The 24671-nt window shown below is 37.7% G+C and overlaps 1 protein-coding gene across 1 annotated transcript; it reads right to left on the reverse strand.

The window, feature by feature from the left end:
* Positions 1 to 12339: 12339 nt before the first annotated feature.
* LOC137268838 (zinc finger protein 862-like) lies at positions 12340 to 13527 on the reverse strand. Its single transcript, XM_067803404.1, has one exon. The coding sequence runs from the start codon at positions 13525 to 13527 to the stop codon at positions 12340 to 12342; it is 1188 nt and encodes a 395-aa protein (XP_067659505.1).
* Positions 13528 to 24671: the final 11144 nt, after the last annotated feature.

Here is a 24671-nt window from a genome sequence, read left to right on the forward strand (position 1 = left end):
ATTATACTGCATGTCTCTCATCTAGATCAACTGCATGTAACTTCAACTGAAATCCCTGCTAAAAGTGTTGTCACAGAATTCTATTGCTCCATCTGTGTGTGTAATAGCAAATTATGTTTTGCCTCTATCGATAGCTTAGATATGGATTGAGCCTGTAGATATTCTTCACGAGGGTTTAATAATGACATCAAGAGTTGCTTTCACAGAAATATTTCTGGCATTGCTTCCAGAAACCGAAAACATCAGTACTGTAGCTGAGAAAGGTGACCAAAAGAGCATGCATGCGTAACAGTTCTGTCAGGGTGGACAATTAATGGAAAGCTGTGTTGATGAAGTCTGCAGGTTTTTTTTGTATTTCCGCCTTATGTTCTCGCCAATCTTGGGTCCGAATTACTTGAAACGGACCAGTTCCACAGGATTAGGGTTCTGACCACCCTGATTGCAATGTAAACAAAAACTATAACATATTTATCGATTGGTTCATAAGGTGACTCGCGCTTGGGTGTTTAGCACTGAAATGGACCTTGTGATGATCGCTACCCCGCACACTTTCATACCAGTCGATAAAATCTAATAACGTGACAGTGCCGAGTGTAAGCAAGAAGTGAAAGATGAGTGTCTTGCCGCAAGCTCTCTTCCATGCAAAGTGTTAGATGTAATAGAGGATCACGATCATTTCCATCTTTCAAGAGATAAAGTTTATTGCTTAATGGTTTCATTGTGCTTTTTATTGTTCCTGACTTTCAACAGTGTTAAAGTAACATGAATGTTTTACCCATACTGGATATTTGTCACAGCCCCCCTCCCCCCGTGTTCGACCGTCTAAAAGTACATTCTTTCCAACGAAATTCAGTATAGTGTAAAGAAAATATGTGAAATTTCCAGAATTAGAATCATGACTAATAAAATTTATCTCTTAAATCAACTAAACAGTTACTTCCAGTAACAACTTTTTTGTTTCACATGGTTCTGTGAGCAGATTTTGTGTTATGGAAAAGGTTATCCAGTTACGTATTAGTCGTTCCAATATACTAGTATTATTCTTTACTGCAGCTTGTTGCATTGGTAGAACCCTTAACAAAGGCAACTTACAATGAGAGAGAATTTCAAAGAAAGGACACTATAAACATTTCATGTGATAAACATTTCTACCTCCAGCAGTTCACATTTTATTTGTTTGCTTTTGTTTTGAAATTTTTCTCCTCTTTCACGAGTTACCTGTGTCACTCAGTGTATGAACTATGTGATGAAGATAATAATTTGACGTCTCAAACAGAAGCAGATTCTGTTTTATGAATTGGTAATCGTCGAGCAATGCCTGTTGTGAGGCATGATTTTCCCAGCAGTGTTACAGCTGTACCATATGGTCTATGAAGAATCGAGTCTGGACCAGGCAATCCAGTGATTGTCACCATGCGAGGTCAAATCATGTGTTTATGAATCACTGTTAAAAGACAGACTAATAGTGGATTTTATGTGGTGCTTGGCACGCTTAGGTACTGTGAAACAAACGTGATCTGAACATGGTAGGGACATTAAATATCTTCACATTTTCGAAATTGGTTTTGCCACATATTTTAGTAATTTTGACTTTTGTACTTCTATGGTTTTGCACGGAGAATGGAATCAAACCGCAATTTAACCTAAATCGGCATCTATCTTAGCTGCAAGCACCTGTGGGCAGTTGAGGATGGGTAAATTGAACTCAAGGTTTTAGCCTTTGTTTAACGTGTTCATGCCTTAGTCTTAATAAGATCTATTGTTCTAAAGTTTTGTGCTTCAATGTGCACTGAGAGGGAGACGTTCATGCTGTGTTTTGTGGTAGAGGGAAATTTCGTCCAATGAAATACTGTAATACAGTTGTGCTAAATTCAAGGGCACTGGTATTCATGCATCGATATGGCAAAGCTACTTCCTGTCTTTCTGTCGGCTTGGGACCAATCATCGGAACACTTGTGATCTTACAAATTATTCATCAACGACAGCTACAGTCTCTAACATGCACGAAGCAAAGAGATAATTGACATCAATATAAGGGAGATAATCTGTAATGTATGGGATGTTACTTGTCGTTTCACACTGTTTGATCCACTCCCACGAATCGCATTTTCTCACTTCATTAAAAGAACCAAGCTCAAGAGTTGGGTCTTTTCAATACGACATCAAAACAATGTGTTGAAAAGCTGTAATAATGCTAAACATGACATTCTGAATGTCTTAAAATCTGTTAGCAAAGTAATGCCTACTGTCACTTAAAGGTTGCAAAAAGAGAAAGTGGAATTTCATTTGTAACACCTTTTAAATTTTATACTAAAGTTGATAAATAAAGTGTCACATTCTGCTACATACTAACCAAAGGTGTGTTAAAGTTTGTGCATGTTTTGAATGTTTACATAAGAGGGAATTAATTATTTTTCTTTTTTGACTTTTCATATTTTTTTTTATTATTTCATTAATCAGTGATCATTCTGAAACGTCACAGGTAATCGTGGAGTCACTAAGAATGTGGCCAAATGCTTCCAAAGATACGCCAAATGGGATATATGGCCGTACTGTTGTCTGGCGTTTTTTTATTTGAAAATCACCAATTTTTTAATACTGTTTTAAATCATCAGCTATTTATATAGGTTTGAAAAGTATTTTGAAACATGCTTATTATTTTATCTGTGTCAGAAACACTTTGAATATTTCTTGAGTCTACACCAAGCTGTGCAGAGGTGTGCAGCAAACACAGAGAGAGTGAGCTTTAACTGAGTTGCTGTTTCACTGATGGAGCCCAAAGTGAATTCCGTTTGAAGAATGAATTGCTTTTTTAGTGACGGTATTGTTAGATTTGTACAAACGTTTCATGGTAGGTGAAAAATATTGAGGAATGAAACAGACGTTGATCCAAGGTGTCTTTGCAGATGCTGGGCCAACGTAGACCGGCACCTACCTAGACCTGCAGACCTTAAAAGCCGCTAGCCCTGACTAAACTCTCTTTAAACGTTGCAGAAATGTTATGCAAGAATGTGTTTCATGGAATATTGTCAGTTGTAAAGATATTGTTGAAATGTTTTCAAAAATGTTATTCGAAAACGTCATGGTTTGATATGTTTTAAACTATTTAACAACATATTAGTAAATGTTTTGAAAACGCTGTAGAAATGTTATGCAAGAGCATGTATAATGAAATATTGTCATCACGTTTTGAAAGACACTGTGGACACAGTTATGCTAAATCATACAAACAGTGTCTGAAATAGCCCCTGGCCCTGTAGCCCACGTGACTAGTAAAAATCCATTCGGGCCAGTGAATCTGTACAGTCATTGGCCCGACTGGCAAGTCAATGTTCGTGGGATTATTTTGTGAATATATACTCTCTAGCTCCTTCATGTTACTTTATAATACATGCACATTTAAACCATGCAAGATAATGGCCTTATGAAAATGTTCATCATTTAAGCCGATATGTTAATGACGACACGCGTGCTACTTTCAAATGTCGGAGTATTCTGTGGTCTACTAATTTTCAGGCATAGCTATCCCGACTGGTTTGCAATATCTGGAAACTATTTCGTACTCTGCATACAAGAAATGTGCAAACACCTAAAAAGATGCTGACACTGTTTTTGAAATGTTTTTAAAATGTTATTAAAAAACGTCATGCTATAACAAGAGTAAAATGGGTTTTTTTTAACGTTGCAGAAATATTATGCAAGAATATGTTCCATGAAATTTAGTCATGACGTTGCAAAAACATTGTGGATACATTTATGCAGAAAATCTTTTTGAAACATTTACAAAACGTTATTTAAAATCATCATGGTATAACATGTTTTAAACTATTTCACAACACATCAGAAATGTTATGCAAGATCATGTCAATGAAATATTGACATCACGCTTTGAAAACATTGTGGGTACATTTATCTCAAGTCATACAAGTAATGGGTAAATGTCTAAATAAAATACTGAAAATGTTTTGGGAATGTTTTCCAAATGGTAATCAAAAACATCATGCTACGACATCCCTGAAACTATTTCATAGCATTTCATTGAAATGTGTTTTTTCACGTTGCAGGAATGTTGTGCAAGAACGGGTTTAAAGAACGTTACCAGAATGTTTTGATAAAAAAAAGTCCAAGCCAAATCCATTAACCGTACCTACTCATGAAATCTGGGACACATTTATCTATCTATCATAAATAAAAACAAACTGTATTCCACATAGGGAGATATTACTTGCGTAAGATCATACAGTATCTCTTAGGAGATATCGTTTTCACAGAAGAATTTGCACAATGCTATGACGTCATAACTTGATGACGGTCTGTGGTTGTAAAATGTTCAGAGATGTAAAATAAAGAACAAGAGTCATTACTGATGATAGTATACTCATGACAAAACCTTCGGTTACATGTTACTTTATCAACTTGTGTTGATACAACTGACATGAGTAGATATACTAGTGGGATTCCCTACATAACACAAATGCTGTCTAAATCTCAGGAACAAAATACAGAAAATGTTTTCAAAATGTTATTTGAAAACGTCATGGTATATGTTTTAAATTATTTCACAAGATATTAGTGAAATGTTATTAAAACGCTGTAGAGATGTTAGTCAAGAATATTTTAATGAAACATTGTGATCACATCTTAAAAACTTGTTATGTCCCAACAGTGCTATTAGTTTCAACTTTCCACGCAAGTTTAAAGGATTCTAACTGTCATATTCTGGTGGTCCTTCATCGACAGATTTTGATAACATACATGTATTACTATCCTATCTCAACAATGTTCTCGTCACGATATGGCTGCACCATTGGCGATGTACGTGACTTTAAATATCAACTTACTCACTCATTTAACATGAGAAAACAACATAGTTTTCATATCTCACTTTTCCCGCACGCTTTGGAAATTTCCGTCCTGATTCGGTACATTGAAATAGCGTTATAGCTCTGTGCACTCCGTTTCAGGTCAGCTTAACTTTCAGTCAAAAGGAGTTTCCAAAAAATAAACATATGTATATTTAAAAAAAAATCCAGAACATTCATCTACCTGCTAAAGTAGGTTTAGACTAGGAACAGATTATTCGAATACTGTTTTTAAGGTCACATATATGACGGTAATACTTTATTACCAATGTGGGAATTCATCTTACATCCTAATGCCATTTGGTTACCGATGCAAATGCTGTTATGTCATTATTATAATTAGGGGTATTAGTATATTACAGAAAGAACCCCGTGCATACGTATGGATTCTGCCTGAAAAAAAACAAAACAGGCATTTGTTTTCAGTTGCATAAGCATAATAGAACGACAGCAGGATGAACTATAACGACATCAAGAGGAATTCTGCAGCCGCATATACACGCTGTAATGTCCCAAAGTAGACATACTGGCAAATCTACGCCACTTTCGCCATCGCCTTTTTTTTGACGATAGCCCAGCAAAGGGGTGATACCAGTCAGTCGATAGTTTTCAAAAACTACGGCTAGCCACACACACATATATATTTTCAGTCATCCAAATAATGATCATATCAATTTGCATGTATTCAGCCCGTGGACTTCCCGCGCTCCTAATCTCTCTATCTCTCTAAAGGAGCACTGACGAGGAGCAATTTCCGTGGACAATAACTTTTGTTATTGTTTTTCTCCCATGAGTAACCGGATGATATCCCAGAATTCGTGACTGGTTCGTGACCTTTGCTGCGCAGTCCGCATGCGAAATTGAGAGTTTAATTATAGACAGATCAACTGAGGTGAAGACATTTTTACTTCATTACAAATGTATTATGAAAACAAATGAAACACTTTGAAGGTTAATCATGTGCCAGTGGTAGAAATGGTATTAGGACGGAAAAATAACGAAGCCAATGTACGTCTCTATATTTTGTCTCACAACAGGCAGTCATGCAGAGTAGATTAGAAACGATTCAGTCAAAACCACCTGGACCTTTGATATCTCACAGTTTCCCCGACTTTCCACTCCATCTGAAACACACTGAATATTTCTTTTCAATACTCTAGAAATGAAATTAGTTATTCAAATAATGTGTCAAATTTGAACAAAAAAAATTAGTCTAGACCAATCAGCTTTTCTGTTTTAGTAAGGTTAAGAAATGGTTAAACATTCTGCTACTATGAGACACACTATTGCTAGCACATGTCATGTCATGTCAGCTCGGGGTTTCTACAGATGAACTCGTAGCATATTGCTTTTTTTTTAACATAGTGTTGCCTCTGCTAAACAGGAGAGAAACACTGGTGAGATTAAAGATAAATATTAGACCTCGCTAGCCAAGATACACAATCTTGTGAGCACCAAATTATCCTTTTTCAGTGAAACTCAATGTAATGAAAGCATAATTGAAACAGTAATTGAAAAAGAGTAATTAAACAGCACTTTTTAAAATGCTAAGGTTATTATGTCATATTGTAATAACACTGTTCTGTTGTGAAATTATATAGCTTATTGTCATATATATTTGCATATATATTTGCTAGATCAGGCCCCGATTTCTCGAAAGAAACTTAATGTTTTACTCAAATTTCAAACTAAGTTTGACAATTTGAAACTGCTTTGTTTATAACTCAAATTCATTTTTAAAAATACATAATGCCCAAACACCTGAAGCTATATAGTCACAAAAATCAAACTGACTAGTATTTTCGAGGTTAATATCAATTTCAGTGAATTCAGGGAACTGTATTTTATCAAATTTTTGTAAAAACTGGAACTTAAGTCAAAATTCAGACTTCAGTTTGTTTCGAGAAATTGGGGCCAGCTCAATGGAATTGGAAATGCAATGCAATGCAGTAATGCAAGTTTCATATAGCAAGCTGGGATTGTTATCAGACCTCATAATCACATGGGTGTAGGCCATTCGTGCCCATGGGACAATGCTATGCCTGCAGGTCAACTCTCCTGACTGGACTGGATGGTAACCATATGGAGATGCCATCGAAATACCATAAACATGAAATTACGAAACATATCTTAAGCATCACAATATCAAGTGAGCGAAATGTTTAGATATTTTCAGAATATATTCCTACAATAATTCCAAAATAGATTCAAAATAGATTATGTAAGTGTTATGACATGGTTTTGGGTATGTTTCTAAAACTTTTCTGGAACCATACAAAATACGTGAATGAAACATTTTTATAACCATTTCAAAAACATTTGAGGAAAACGTTTTAAAAAAAACTGTGGTTAAACGTTCTTGAAAATATTTCTAAAGCATTTCTGGAACCATACAAAATCACGTGAATTAAACATTTTTTGAAAGATTTTAAAAACATGTCAGGAAAACGTTTTACAATCCTTATGGTTAACGTTTTGGAAAATGTTTCAAAAACATTTCGGGAACCATTCAAAATCACGTTAATAAAACATTTTAACAAATGTTTTTGCTACATTTCATGAAATGTTTTGGGGATGTTTTTAAAACATTCTTGTGGAGGAACATCACCTGCGTCCACAAGAGAGTTGAAACAATGGAGTAATGGTGTTTGGACACAGGGAAACAGTTTCCAATACCAGTTTCAAATGCCTTCAGGCCCTGGAGCTGTATTAGATTTGGACTATTTGGTAACACTTTTCAGGCAATCTGGTGAGATGTAACAGGCAAACGATCAAGTTACTTTCTCATGCATTGCATGGACTTAATCACCGACCCATGGTGCCTCCAGGTTACAGTTGCCACGAATAAACCACAACTGTTTCCAGAACCTTTCATTGGCATCCATGGGGGGCCGTTTATCATGCTCATCAACTCCACCTGTCTTGAGTTGCCTGTAAAATCGCTTTTCGTTATTTCTAAAGAGTTAATTTTGTTTGATGAATTTGTTTTTCTTTTACCCTTTTTTCTTTCTTTCAGTGCAAACCTTTATTTTTGCCTTAAGGGAATCATGACTTTGGAGAAGTACCTTTTTTCTTTTGTTGTATTGTAGTTTGAATTTTCTCCACTTTGCCTTTAGCCGTTTTGACACTGGACTAACTGATGTTATTTAAAGGCACAGCTCTATCCATGAAATTATTTCTCTCGTTTCAATAAGTTTTACAAGAAACCGGTTTTTCTTTGGTCTTTTATTGTTATTATTGGAGGGTTTGTTTTTAGAAACTGAGCGGAGTTCCTCCAAAGGTAGCGGCAGCATAGACACCGGAATTCACTTCCTGTAACGAACAGTCCGCTGAAAGTTTCAGAGAGATAATTTCAATAAGTAAACCAATTTCATTTTTGGAAATAGACACGTTTAGTTGTTTAATTGGCCTCCGTTTCTCTGAAGGTATTTAAATCACAAATTTCCTCCTAAATAGAATTGAACAAAATGTAAACAAGATTTTCGGAAAGGTCTGCAACTGATGAAGAGGAAGAGTGAGGGTCCAATATTTCCGGGCCAATTGGCTCTTTCTCGGAAGAGTTTCCGTCAGCAAGATGAAAGAGGTCTACGCGGACGTCCATCAGAATTTTTGAGTCTGCTGCCACTTGAGCATTTTGCTCTTGCAAAGGTTCCTGACCGGGACCAGTTGTGGGTTGAACTGGCTCACGGGGCATTAGATGTTTTAGCCGCCGGAGTTGGTCTCGGAGATTTTTGCTCCGCCAGGTAAGCATACATGGGCATGGCATTGTCCTAATGCAGCTTAAGCGACTTGCCGTTAATACGTGGATTATCAGGCCATCCAGTCACCTTCGCACACTCAAGTAATGTGGATTTTAGAGGTTGTGACCAAAATGTTCTTGGCCAGGTTCTGTGCCTTCCTCTGGGGCAAGTCCCATCTCCAGTAAGGTTGGTTTGACTACCGGAGGAAGACTGACTGGGCTGCGGAGTTGAAAGATTAATGTCTTGTTGGCTTTTAGTAACCCAGAGAAAAAACAGCTTGGGGGAAGGAGGGGGGGGGCAGCCCTACCTGGGTGATGTACGTTCAGTCAAGGGAATAAAATTCCCCTATCAAGGCCCACCACGAAGAGACTTACATCATCAGGCCTTTTTCATTATTATATGGCGGCGATCTGTAAATAGTCGAGAGTGGTCCAGACAATCTAGTGATCAACAGCATGAGCTGCGAACTAAGCAATTGCGATACGATATCAATACTATTATTTTCATTAATATTATTGATATTGATATTATTGTTATTCCATTAGGTATGGATCTTGCAACTCCGAGTTACAGGTGGGCGCTAAAATGTTTGACTTTGATAGAGACTGATTGCACATGCAAATCCTCTTTCTACACCCTGGCCAAACGAAAGAAATGATTGTCTGTAAAGGTAACAATTGCATAACTGATTGCACTGTCCCATCTCATCCTAAAGTTATGTGATCTATCATTTACATTGTATGATTAAGCTTAAACAATGAACTGTAAACCTGCAGACTGCACCAACGTCCCGTCTCCTTATCAGGCCTTTGTCCACAAGAAATGCTGCCTGCACATAGCGAAAAATGGGAGACACGTGCATTTTCATGTTTTTGATCACACCACTGAAGGTTCCATTTGAACGATGCTGTAATCAGGACACTGGGCAATCTCGCATTTACCAAACTAAAATAAATATTTGGCGATCTTGATTTTTCTTCTCTATTGAAGATTACTTCAAATCTCCACATCATCCAAAAATTGATTGGTTTTATTATAATTTTCCGAATAAACATTACAAATACCTTTATTCATTTACAAATACCTTTATTTAATTACGATAGAAGCTTCACGTGTCACTGTTAAGTAAATTTACTGTCATGGCAAACAATTCCATGCAAACACCTGTAGACGATGTCATAAGGTCTGTTGACATTTATGGTCAGACAGCCATATGACTACTTTCTTACTGTATTTTCCAGTATTCAGGCAAGATGTACAGAAATGTGTTTCTCTTATTCCATTTTAAAATTACAATGATTGAAAAGTCATAGAACCATTTTCATCAAACAGTGATAGAGGCATATTGTCACAATGTACAGGAAAAGAAAGAGCTCGCGTGTAAACATCAAACCACAACATCCGGTTTTAATAAACAGAGTTGCGCAGTGGGACAAGGCTATAAATAGAAAAGCACGTGGTGTGTGTGTTTGTAAACAATCCCTGTTTGCGTGGATACAGAAATCGTCAGTTCTGGATGTACATCAGAGTTTTGCACTTTTGACTCAGCCATGGCATGTCCATTAATGAACAATTCCCATGACCATTAGTAGACCTTTTGCAATCTCAATAATGACTGATGTGAAGAAATATATATAAACAAACTTTAAATAACACCATGTTGATCAACACCAGACATGCCATGATCTGTGCTCCTGCTTACACAAAGGCGATTTATTCTTACCAGTGGCGAGTCCTGGGGTAATCAACAATGATAACTTGTTGGCTTTGTCCTTCCCATATCCAGAAGAAATCTCTACTGAAGGCAGAATCGAAGCTTTAATTATGGCAATAGTGTGAGTACGTGCTTCAGCAACAGTACCATTGTACAGTGTTGTTTGTAAACAATAGAGTTTGGATCAGACAACCCAGTGATTTTCGCCATGCGGTATGATGGCATAATATGTGCGTATGAATCAATATTAAACAGTGGTGATATAAGATAAAGGTGAGCGTATCTTGCACCACCACGGTTGCACTCATGATTAAAATACGCAAAGTCAAGTCAAATAAGACGAGATTTTTATTGATGTCAGCACACGTTGCAATGGAACAATATGTACTTCCTCCTTCATCAGGTGAATAAATACTAGAAGACGGCACGTGTAACTAAAGAAGTAAGACAACAAAGGTGACATAGTACAAGTTAAAACAGGGTAGTGTAACAAACATCAGATATGTATTTATAGCAGTAAAAGAGACATATTAACAGAAGACAATGCGCAGCTTATAATATTTATAACCACTATTTATTCAAACACTTTATATACGTGGGATAACAATGGCTTGAATACATACTATCTGGTCGTGATATGAACACCACCTGGCAGAACAGTTATAATTGCTGTAACCCTATCTGACAAATGTATTCAGTGCAACCTCCCTGAAAGGTACAAAGGGAGACAAGCCTCCCTGAGATGAGACAAAGGGAGACAAGCCTCGCTGAGATGGGACAAGGAGAGACTAGCGACTCTGAGATGGGACAAGAGGAGCCTGGGGTGGACAGAAGTTCTTAAGGCCAGTTGCCTGTTCCATATGTATTCTGGCATGTGCTACTCACCTGGTCCTCTGAAAACCTGCCATGCAGAACTGCTTACCATGTGCAAATGGAGGCATGTTTAGTATATCCTCTTAATGCGAAGAGATCTCTACTAAAACATTCCTGTCAGTCCTTATGTCGTCACCATACTTGTATTAATCAAGGAATACTTAAGCAATGTGCCTATCTGACACTGAACAAGACTACACTGGTGAGATGTAAGGAAACGCACCTGCAGGAAATAGGAACAGACATTTGAAAGTATTGTGATACTTGTACTGTGACCAGGTCAATAGACAACCCGTGAAGGTCCGAGGTAGAATAGGCCTTCAGCAACCCACGCTTGCCTTAAAAGACTACTGAGCTTAAAAAAAGTGGTAAGAGGCAACTGACGGGATCGGGTGGTCAGGCTCGCTGACTTGGTTGACACGTCATCGGTTCCTAGTTGTGCAGATCGATGCTCATGTTGTTGGTCACTGGATTGTCTTGTGCAGACTCGATTATTTATAGACTGCCCAGGGGTTCAAAATTTTTTTTAAAAGCCACTTGCCACAGGGCAAGTGACTTCAAGAAAGTAACTTGCCCTGACTAATTTTCCACTTGCCCTGATTTTTATGACATAATTGTGATGATATTTTGAAAGAATAAATCAACATGGTATTTGATGTTATTGTTTACTGTTTGGACGTCTTTTTTCTCTCTTTACAGGTAATAATTAGCACTGTTTTTATACAGAACAGTCTCTGACTCTCATATTGTTGAAACGTAATTTAAATCAATACCAGTATGATTACTCTAAGGCTTTATGCATCTCTGGACTGGTGGCGGACTTGAAACAGTGTGGATATGGCAAAGATATGCCTGCTTGCTCGTGAAGACCATGCCCCTTGACATGTCTTGTACCTTTACAGCCTGTCGTCCACTCTTTGATTGCTGACCTGGGGTCGAAGTCTTTGAGGGACCTGGGCCCATGTGTCATAATTGTCAGGATATTGTTGAGGTTATCTTGACTGAGAACTGATCTGTGAGAGGATTTGACAAGATTCATAGATGAGAACAGCCTCTCACAAACTGCGGTGCAGGGGCTGATTGTAGACATAAGTTCAACAATTTTCAAGAAAACCTTAAAACACTGGGGTCTACTAAACAGCAGGTTTGACTAGCAATCATACACTGTTTTTTTACAGTTCTTTAAGTATCCTTTAAGAGTGGTGAACTCATCTTTGATTCTTGTCTTCTCCTCATCTGTGAATAGTGGATGGTAATGTTCAAGTAAGGCATCTATCTCCTCACACCCATACACTGAAAGACTGCACCTATCAGTGGGCCACTCTGTGTAGTCTAGTACTTTGAAGTATTTCAGTGGAGCTTGACTGAAACATTCAAACCTTTTGTCAATATATTTCACAATTCCATCAATGAGTGAATTGAAGAACATGTCCTGTTTGAAGTTTACATGTTTTGATTGTCCAATCAGTTGAATCACACCATCAAAAGTGCCATCTTGGGGTGCGTAGAGATCCATGAAGGCTTTCAGGTTTTCTCCTGTTTCTGGCTGTACCTTTAGTTGGGTAAGTTTCAACATAACACCTTCAATTTCCTGGGACAGTGTAGTGACAAGAAGGTCCTCCTTTTGGAACACAAGAGATACTTCAGTGAGTAAAGGGAGCACATCCAACAGAATAAACAAAGTCTTAATGAAAGTCACAGTTTTTATTTTTGCAAGCCAGCCCTTTGCTTTAGAGCTCTGTTCAGTTCGCCCAGTAGCAACAGTTTCAAAGTGTTGTATCACTGAATGCAGACTTGTCCTCAGAGCCCTTACAGCTCTCTCTTTGCTAGCAAAGCATCTCACATTTTTCACATCACTCAAATGAACCAAATCTGTTTCAAAGATCTGAGAAATAGTTTTAAGTTCTCTTCTCATTTGGGGGCTATTATGGTAGAATTTAAATATCTGTTTCAATACCTCTTCAAAAATTTTCAATGGCAACAGGCCCATTACTGCATCCAACACTGACAATTCCAGCTTGTGTGCTACACAATGAACAGGTACAACGTAAGGAGCTTCTCGTGTGATCTTTCCTGCAACTCCAGAACGGTTACCCATCATAACAGATGCACCATCAAAGTTTGCAGACACTAGTTTGGGCCCCTCACAGTCATGTGATACAAGCTTTTCATAACTAATATCATTCATTTCAAGAGCAGTTTTTATTCCATCCAACACCCCATCAGCAGTAGCATGATCTAGAGTTACAACTGCAGCATGGAATGAAACTGGAACACCATGGCTTACATAACGAATAAACAGTTTCCTGTTCAAGAATTGCCAAGTCAGTACTCCCATCACTAAGAATGGATACATAGTTTGCTTCATTAATATCTGATTGGAAGTCTTTTTTCAAACTATGTCAAATTGCTTGAATAAACTTGCTCGCACCATCAATGTTTCTGTAATTATGCCCTATGTCCACACCAACCCTGTCAAGCAAGTCTAAGTGCATTGCAAAATCACTTAGTGGTTTTCCTTTGCTGGCAATGAGAAATGCTGTCACAAACAGTGTCTCAATTTGATCGTAATTCTTCTTGTCCATGTTTTTAAAACACTTCAAAAGTTTCCCGTCTCTCTCTACTTTATCGCAGCTTGCCCCAACCTCCAAATCACCGGTTTCACCGCTATGAATATAATATGACAAACACTCGGCATGAACGGCTGAACTGTCATGGATTTTCAGATATTCTACTCTGAATTTTGAACACCCACTGACAAAAGTGTTCTTTACCCCATGTCTCGTTGATACAGACGGAAATCGCGCACAATATTCACAAGTCATAATGTCTTTTTCTTCGTTGTAAAGTAACCACGGCCATTTTGAACACCAAGACTTCTGAAACTGTCTACACCGTTTCTCGTTGTCGTACTTTTTATCTTTAGATTGTTTGGTGCAAACCTCGGCTTCAGTGTCATCACCCAAGGCCATCCTTTTCACCCCTGTGTCCGATTGTAAAAAACTGTCCATCAGTTTCTGTGACATGTTTTTTTTCCATAAAACACGAGGCAGTCGTCTGCTATTCAGCCGCGGTCTGACAGTTCACTCAAACGTGCCTGCCGGCTCTCTTGTCAGTGATTGGTCAGTTATTTATAAAAATGCTCGCTTCGGTTTCCAATAGCTTTACTGCGAGGCCCCGATCGGGGAGGGATAAATAGCAAAGAAAGATAACTCTAGTTTATTATCATTGCGAAAGTTCCCTCATTTTGCTCTCGTATCGTCTCACATTTACCTGTTGGAACCGTAAGCATTGCAGTAATTATCAGGTAGCCCACGGGCAAGTAAGATATCATTATTTATACGCCCGAAATGAAATCTGCCTTGTCCCGGGCGTCGGGCGATGGGATTTTTGAACCCCTGCTGCCGCCATATGGCTCACTCACTCACTCGGACTAAACGGCTATGCGGGTTTTGTTGTCGTTGTTTGTTTGTTTATCAACAGAATGTAAACACATCTTGGCAAAATTTCTTCTCTGCCCCACCCTACTATTCCAGGTGATTATCTTCAGTAATTAGATGTGTGTGTGTGTGCCACGTGACCATTACTGTGTAGATATGAAATTTGATAAGTGATGAGAATTGAATGAAAATATTCCTATGTTGTGAAACAAATCTAAATTTCCGTTTCTGTTTTATGGACTCAACAGATACCTAACAGAGGATACTGAAAAAGTATAACTAAGGGTTGACATGTCAGTTTTCAAACAAATTCCAGTTATGAAATTTCTTCAATATGTTAAAGTTTGAAACACAACAGTTTTCTTACAAAATCTATTCACATTTGGTAAATAGCATGAAAGAATCAGAAATGGTGATAAATTTTCTTGTTAGTTGTTAGGAAAGCACAATATACACTAAAACGTTACGTGAAAATGAATGCTCAGACAACATGGGTTCAACTACTACTTGCATACACTTGGTCAGGTCATTTGAGTTGTGCATGGCAAAAGTATCGTAGCAAGTATTATGAGTGAAATATAAATAGATGTCAAAGACTGATACAGCACAGTCGATCATAGATATCTGTGAAGACTTAAGCCATTCTTAAGATACTTCATATCGACATGTTTATGACGGGTACCACCTGTGAGACAGGATGCTGTCACCTCTCCATGAACAACTAGTATCGTCACTATTTCATAGTGATTCATAAACGCTTGCTCCACCATTGTATCGCATTTTGATAATCACTGGAATGGCTGGTTGTTATACAGAGAAGTAAATTATTCCAAAAAGTGTGGACAAACTAAGATTTAAAGTTTCTGTGCTATAGAATCTGCACAGTCGACTCTTTCTTGTTTGGAACTGGGTGAGTGTGTCACACTGGTAGTATTTCAGCCATATTCTGACATTCCTAAAAAAATAATCTTAAGTTAAAAATAACCTGTCCACGGGACGGTAACAACTAGAATATCACAAATACCAACATAAAACGAGTATGTAAATATAAAACCTTTTAAATATTGAATATCATAAACCAGACTTGGGAGTTGGATCACCAAAAAAGGACCATGGTGGCTTAATAGCACTTTTGATGCCTACATGGACCCCAGCTAGATTTACACCATCCCTTCAGATGTTAGCGACCTGTGAAGATCTTCAGCAACCCATGTTTGCCACAAAAGTCATGGCTGACACATGTCCACGGTTCCCAGTTGCGCAGATCGGAGCTCATGCAGTTCATCACTGGATTGTCTGGTCTACACTTGGTTGTTTACAAACAAGCGATATATATTAAATTAAACTCACTAAGTCAGATGTTAGCAGCTAGTCAGATCTAGCCAAAGTCATCCCTCTACAAGAATGTATAAAGTAGACATTTCTTGGTATTATTTCATAGCGAAACCACGGTAACTTTCATTATGGATAGATAAATTCCTATGGCAATGGATTCGATGTTTCAGTAATAGTCATGGAGCCAGTTAACCTTGAAAGGTGTATGTAATATTTATATAAAACGTATCTGACAAACTTACTAACGTGGCAACTACAGCCCTGTTACAAAAGATCACAAACTGATCGGGTGAAATATTGTGAAGTTTATTTACTATGCTATTTTGCAATCGAATGTTTCACCCCAACAAGTATTAAGTTATGAACACTACATGGGCAGCATGTGTCTTACATTCATCAAACCTGAACAAGCCAGCACAGGAAATAAGGCCTAAGACATATTGCATGCACGTTTGTTTGTTTCTTTGTTGTTTAACATCGCCATTACCAATAGTCCAGCTATATGGCAGCGTCTGTACGTAATGGACTGTGGACCAGACAATCCGGTGGTCACCAGCACAATCTACACCATCGGCGCGCCTGGCCGCCCAGCCCCTTAATTTAAGTTGCCTCTTACATGCATGGGTTTCCCAAGACCAATTCCACCCCTGATGTTCACAGGTATGTTATCAACCCACAACAAATAAACGTGTCTGGGACTGCCATGTCTCTCCTCTAAATCAACTCCATGTAAATTCTGCAGCAATCCCGGCAAGAACAGTTGTCACAGTTATACTGCTCACTTTGTGTGTGCAATTGCAAATCATGTTGATTCTGTCCTTAGATAAGGATTGAGCCTGTAGACATTCTTCACTTCCATAGCATGAAGACTATATGTCTAATAAAATGAAGTGTTGCTTTCACAGAAACATCTCCATGTGGCATTTCTCCCAGCAAACGACGGAATATATGTTGATTTGTTCAGCAACAGTAAACGGTACACAGTCGGGCTGTGGCCAAAGCATCCAAAACAGTTCTGTCGGATGGAGAGTTGATGAAAGCTATGTTGATGCAATTTGGTGTTTCTGTATTTTCGTCTTGTCGCCAGTCTCGGAGTTTATTCGAAATGGACCCAGTTCTGCAGGAAAAGTGCTCTGACCACCCTCACTGCAATGTAAACGCAAAAAGGTATCACATTTATCGATTGGTCCAAAACTTGACTGGCACTTGGGTGTTTAACATAGAAACGGACCTTGTGATGATCGTTACCCCGCACAGTTTCATACCAGTCGATAAATGTACGCAATACACAAGAATGAGGAAGGCGTGCAAGATACGTGTCTTGCCGCATGTCTCTCATTCATGTTAAATGTTGATGTAATCAGGGATCATAATGAATTTCATCTTGCAACAGATAACGTTTAATGGTATCAATGTACTTTTTTTAGTTTTTGACTTTGTCAAGTGTTAAAGTAAGATAACTATTTTACACACATTGAATAATGTTCGTAGCCTTCCTAGATTTCGACTGCTTTAAAGTAAATTCATTCCAAAATTTAAAAAAAATAGTTCAGTCTAAAGAAAATATGTAAATTAGCTGTTTTCACTTCTTTCCCAAGATTGGAAAGATACAGAAATTATAAATACTCCTTCTACTGACCAGCTTCTTTCAGTTTTCAGTTACAGATATTTGTTCACCTGTTTCAATGGGCAGATTGTGTATGTGGAGGAAAGGTTATGTTTGAATCTTTCCAAATACTGGTTTTGCCCTTTGGTGTATTGGCACAACCTTTAAAAAGGCAGTTGACACCAAGCGAGAAATAACACACTTGAAACATTTTATGTGGTAAACATTTCTTGATTTCGGGATTTCTACCTTCAGCAGTATACATTTCCCTACCTCGGTGTACTTTGTTGTTCTTGGTAGGCATAACCAGTCATTTTTTTAATTATTTTTTTTGTTTTTAATTTTGTAACATAATTTCGTCTTTTACTAGAATGAACTTTCAATAAAAACAAAACACTTTGATTTTCATATTAAAAATAATTATTGAAAAGTTCTAAGGTTTACAAGACACCCACCTTGAGAAAAAAAAACAACTTTTTTTCAGCCACTGGTTTTTGGTTAGGAACGTTTCCAAAATATTTCTGCACTTTAAAAAAATACGTTTTAGTGTTCTAGTTTGTAATGGTATCCTGACTATCCATATTGGTGATGGCAGTCACATATTGACAACATACAGTATGGAAATCTGGCCTTGTAAGAGTAGCCCCATGTCAGTGATTTTAAAGGGTTTTTTTCATATTTTTTTTTGTTTTTCATTTTTTTTTTCTTTTTTGCTTTCTTGTACAAAGATTTCATGATTAAGGTCTAAATGTGAGTAAACCATCATCAAAATGTAAGCATACATATTCATTGTCATGGTACAACAGGCCTTCCTATCCCAAAAGGGTAAAATTTTAAGAAAAGAATATTTTACAGCTTTTATAGAAATATACGTTCGACCGTAAAATTTGAAGGTGATGTGATACAAACATATGTATATGTACTTAGAAGTGTTCTGTCTGTGAAATTTTACATGAAATTTTACGTGGAGCTAGGAATAATTTATCAAAACACATTTTTTTTGTGACAAAAAAAATTATTAAAAAAATTACTAGCATTCAAACACCCGTTCCATTAGAAGGTTACCGCATTTCTTTCCAGCCATATACTTGCTAGGGTAATTATTTAAAATATTTCTACACTTCTGAAAAACATTGGTATGCATTGTACTTGTTTATTGGCACCAAGTCTGTATTTTTGGCAACAAAGGTAAAATATCTAACACATACACCTGCGAAATTTGTAGCTGACGGAGTAGTACCCAACTCAGCTGTTTCAACAGCATCATAAACATATGACATGTAGTAATGACCAGAAAGAGACAATATAATAACTGTATGTAAGGCAAGTTTAATGTTAGGAAACACTTGTCAAAATAAGTAACAACCAAGTAAAACATAAGGACTTCTTACTCCTTTCATAAGACAGGAGCAACAACATAAACTTTATACAGACAACATAGCACCACAACAAATTGAATAAATAAAGTTTTTCTCTCCTACAACATAATCCATAAAATATATATCACTGAGCTGAAAACTAAGTTTGGCCCCAGTAACAAACAAATCTCAGCTAAGCCCTTTTATATCATTTACAATATCTCATACATGATAGATTGACACCATATCTGATATTTAGAGGTCAGGGATGAGGTCTGAGGCAAGTACATTCCAGCAAGTACAGCTGGAATTATCGGGAAAAGTTTGGCAAAGTTTAATGTACAACATACGAAGAAATACTGTTATTCCTTGAAAGAGTACCTAGTCTTGTTCTTTCAGCTCTGTCACAAATTATCAATGCATAACAGGTATAAATGCCTTAAAGAAATCCTAACGACAGCATACAGGTCAAGTTGCATGTTAATCATGCGAATCTGATATAACACTAGCCATCAATCTGTTTCTTTTCTGCAAAACATAAGTAGCCTGGCATTTCCTCTTTCTTCTCTTCATTTGGTCAGCCCAGGAGATGATAAATTTACAACATGAAATGTCGTCATGCTCAAATGTCAAGGGCTACTAACTTGTGTATACAGTCAATCATATTTTAATTAACTCACTGTCAGTCGTATTTCATTTTTGATAACCATGTCAGTCTCATAAAAAAGTACGTCTTCTCAATCAGTGTGCAGACTATTTACTTATACCAAATATGTGTTAAAATTATATTGATCGGCGGTAATAAATGGATTATATTCGTTCATTAGTTCAAGATGTATCATATCGCAAGTATTTCGCATCAAAGATGACACATCCAAGCTTGTTGACAAATACGATTTCAGCTGGCAGGCTCTGTGTGCATCCTTGTTCAGGGGCCTCTCAACATTAATGGGTGGCCCGGGAACCAGGATGGTTGCTTCATCGCAAACGAAAGTTACTTCCGGTATAGACGGTGGGGTCGTTTCCATTTTGATTTCGACATCAACACGTTGTTAAAAAAAGAATGTATGAGAATTTTTACACACACGTGGGCTTTGCATAATTTTTTTTTACACTTCGGAAGTTTTTGACGTCACATTTCTCAAAATATGAAAAAAGGTGTGTCTAGGTTTGTTGTTATCCTTCTTTTCCATTGGTTAATTTGTATTCTTTGTGCAATCAGAAACAACGTTACAAATGCGCGTAGACGCACCCCACTGTTTTCTGACCATGTTTTTGTGCTTACGAGCTGTTTTGGTTAGCTCCCCTGGCTATTCTTGGCTTGTGTGCATTCTAACTGACCAATATTGTTCCCATCTGCCTCGTGTTTCATGACACCTGTGTTTCATGCCACATGTGATTTTTGACGATTTGTGGTGACTAGGTGGTGAAGAGAATAATTCGAATCATCAAACACAAGCAGATTCTGTTTCACGAATTTGTAATCATGAGGCAATGCCTGTTGTGGAGCATGCATGTTTGATAGACCGTCTGTGTTCTTCATCAACATCCTTCTTCCTTGGCTTTTTATGGCAGCATAATACAAGCATCAAACTAATTCTATATCCATCGGCAATCTGAAGTTTCCAGCAGTATTTCAGCTGCACCATGTGGTTCGTGAAGAAGAACGTCCCCACCAGACAATCCAGTGATTGTCACGATTCCATACGAGGGTAGATCATTTGTTTATGAATTGTTTAGTTTAGTTTTACGCCGCACTCAGCAACATTCTAGCTATGTGGCGGCAGTATGTAAATAACCGAGTCTGGACCAGACAATCCAGTGATCAACAGCAGGAGCACCCATCTATGCAATCGGGAACCAATGGCATGTGTCAACCAAATCAGGGAGCGTGACCACCCGATCCTGTTAGTCGCCTCTTACTACAAGCATATAGCCACCTTTTGCGGCAAGTATATGTTGCTGTAGGCCTATGCTACCCCAGACCTTCACGGGCTTCACAGTAACAAACTTGTTGACTTTCTAAGTAATCCTATCACAAACACACTGTAATGGACCATTCAGTTGGTGTCTTTTCTTAACAGTACAAGAAAAGATAGCCACGGGGACTGTCCGGGAAGTCGAAGACCACCAGTATTGCCCATGAGCCAATTATTATTATCATTATCATAATCATTTGTCCTTCCCTGTCAATATTCCTCTCTGTGTATTTCTCATTGTTGCTTAGTTGCAAAATGAGGGAAGAAGGTGAGGTGTGAGAGTTGAGGAGTGATGCTCTCAATCAGGAATACAAGATTGTCTTTCTGTGTCTGAAAAATTGCGGAGTGGGACATCCAGGTTCAAATCCCCCATCTCTGGTGTCCCCTTGTTCGAATATCCTTACGGCGTTGAAAACCAGCGACTGACTGATAAACTCTGGAGCAGATGACTTTACATAATACAGTAAGCAACATTGGGACATGTATAAGCCTACACATGTAGTGTGAAACCCACCTCAAAATATGCAATTAAACTGCACTGAAATATGATGAAAACTGAAAGACCTCTTTTTCCCCTTCCAGTTACATGGGCCTCCCTACAATACTGTCATCAGCTGCTAAGAACTTTGTTCACTATGATTAAACTTGATGAAAAAATAGCTGCTCACTCTTTCAAGAAATGTTTTTGCTCATGGAATTATTGATGCAAGAGTGACATTAAAATTCCAAACATTTAAAACGCAAAATAGTCTTTAATATTTCAACACTTTTAGAAGTTGTGAGACATCCACACTATATTTGTAGACATGGCACGTGTCCAGAATATTATTTTTAAACAGGACCAAATTTAATTAGATGTGTTGTCATCTGACATTTCTTGAACGTTTTAATAACATTTTAATCACATTTTGAACGTTTGTGACATATATAAAATTCTTCGAAAACCTATTCCTTAATATTTAACAAAGACTATTTTACAACCTTACGAAAATATTTGGAAAATGGGATTTTTATCACAATAATTCGGAGGGGTACTTTAGAAAGTGATGAGGTTTAATTAAAACAGTGATTAATTGTAAATAAATATGTTGAATTTATAACAAATAGCGATATCTGGGACGCTGCGAGAGACCAAACTTACAATATTAGTCTTAGGCACGGTCTCATCACTGCACCAGAATAATCAACATGAACCCTCAGCCGATCAGAACCCCGTGACGTCAGAACAGGCGATGATGACGTCATGACATTTGTTCTTGAACTCTGACCTTGGTGCGGTGGCCGGTTAGAGTGTCACTTGATGTGACCACATTTCAGAGGACTTCTGCCAGAAAACTTGTAAATTGTAGACGGCGTTTTCTACCCAGTGTGTCTGTGTATGTTATACAATTTGAAGTGGAACAACTGCCATAATTTTTCGAGTTTTAATGTAGACACTGGATGATCTTTAAAAGGAGCTAGATACTTAAAAAGAGTTATATAACGCTGAACGTTCGATCTACTAAGTCACGTGACCAGCGCCATACTTGAGAACCAGCAAAGGGTGCCACAGTCAGGTGATAACAAGTGTGAGTTTTGTTTTATGCCGCACTCCGCAACATTCCAGGTATATGGCAACAGTCTGTAAATACTTGACCGAGTCTGAACCAGACAAATCCAGTGATCAACAGCAGGAGCATCGATCTGCACAATTGTGAACCAATAACGTGTCAACGAAGTCAGCGAGCCGAACCAACCGATCCCGATCAATATTTTAACCTTTTGTTTTTGTTTCAGTGAGCAATGTGCAAACAGCATATCTTTTGATACTCGTGTTCCTATGTAATTTGAGTGCTACGATATTTTTTGTTTACAAACAAAAGAGCCTGTAGCTGCTGGGAAGTGAAAAAATACATTAGCACATTTAAAGTTTCTGTGCTACAGAAACTGCACAATCGACTGTTAAATGTCACGTCGGTAGTATTTCAGCTTGTGGCTAAACAAGCTCAACATTCATAACACATAACGTTAAATTATGAAAAACGAAGGACAGTAACAACAATAAGAAGTATATCACCGATATTAATACATAACAAGTATGTAAATACAAACTTTTTAAGTATTGTATACCATGAAAACATACTCCAACATTTAAACTTGGATCACCATGAAGGGACCATGGTGACTTGAAGTACGTTTGATGTCTACATGGACCCCACCTGGACGTACACCATTAGAAATTGCAGTCAAAGTTATCTATCTACAAAATATGTTACTCAAAAATTTCATTTTTTCATTCCTTCAAAAAAATAAATAATCTTATGAAAAAATGTGAAAAAGCATGCATTCGTTCATATTATTTTAGGTGGGAACCATCGTAACTTTGTGCCATCAGTAGTCTTGAAAGAGCAGGAACAAATGTTTATGGATAGATATTATTCCTCGACAAACCGGCATAGGAAACAAGCCATAAGTGTAAAAAATGAAACAATTGCAGTGACTCCGTAGTAATGTTATGCACATCATAAAACCCTAGCTCAGTGGAAAGAAGGGGAAACGATTGGGCTTACTCTGAAGAACACAGGCATTTCTGCGCATTGATTGTTGCATTGTGCGCACGTGTGTTTGTTTGTTTCTTAACACCACCATTACCAATATTCCATATGGCGGCATCTGTACATATTGGAGTCTGGACCAGACAATCCACTGATCAACAGCAAAATGTTGCCTCTTACATGCATGGGTTTACAAAGACCAATTCTAACTCAGATCTTCCAGGCATGTAAACAACGCACTTCTAATAAATAAGTCTACAATTATACTGTCTCTCCTCTAAGTCAATTTCATGTAAATTCAGCTGAAATTCTGGTTAAAAATATTGTTACAGCTGCATGGCCCCATTTGTGTGGGTATTGGCTAATTATTTTGACTCTCCTTTACCTTCACAGCATGAAGTATATATGTCACGAAAGGTTTAAAATAAAATCAAGTATTGTCGACTTGCTTTCGCAGAAACGTCTACATTTGTCATTTCTTCCAGCAAAGGAATATTTATTGATTTGTTCAGCAACAGGTAACTAACAGTCTTACTGTAGCTGAGAAGGGCGGTCAAAAGAGCATCCGTAACAGTTTTGTCGGGTGGATAATTAAAGAAAGCTAGCATACTTGGGTCACTTGATGTTAATTTAGTGTAGCATAAATAATTTTCACGAATTTAATTCTCGTAAGATCCGTGTCAAGTTGTGCATATTTGTGAAGAAAGATCTTGCCTAAAATCACATGATTTCATAATTGTTCAGTGCCGAGAACCCCTTTTCACATGGCGGCCATTGTTTGTGCCTTGTGAAACCATGCGTAAATTGATAAATATGGTGTCGGAATAAAATTGAACTGAAATTATGTGCGCAGAGCTGAGATGATTTCACATTTGCCTGTCAAATTTTACAAAGACCGACCCTAAACTCACTTCATGACAATTATTGATGCTACACTGAAATAGCATGTAGGTCTATGAAAAGTCCGTCAAGCGACTCAGTGTAACTGGCACGGGTCTGTATGTTGGTGCTAGTAGAGCTATGTTGATGTTGTCTGGTGTTCCTGTATTTCCGTCTTCTTGTGCGTGCCAGTTTGGAGTTACTTGAAACGGTTCTACGGGTTATGTGTTCTGACCACCCTGATTGCAGTGTAAACCAAAAAATATCCAATTTATCGATTGGTTCAAAAGGTGACTCGCGCTTGGGTGTTTAGCACTGAAATGGACCTTGTGATGATCGCTACCCCGCACA

This window comes from Haliotis asinina, chromosome 16 (assembly GCF_037392515.1).
Source record: "Haliotis asinina isolate JCU_RB_2024 chromosome 16, JCU_Hal_asi_v2, whole genome shotgun sequence".
In the NCBI taxonomy this organism is placed as follows: domain Eukaryota; kingdom Metazoa; phylum Mollusca; class Gastropoda; order Lepetellida; family Haliotidae; genus Haliotis; species Haliotis asinina.

Coding starts and splice junctions, on each gene's coding strand:
- LOC137268838 (XM_067803404.1), bottom strand. CDS start 13,527: ATGGGAGTACTGACTTGGCAATTCTTGAACAGGAAACTGTTTATTCGT.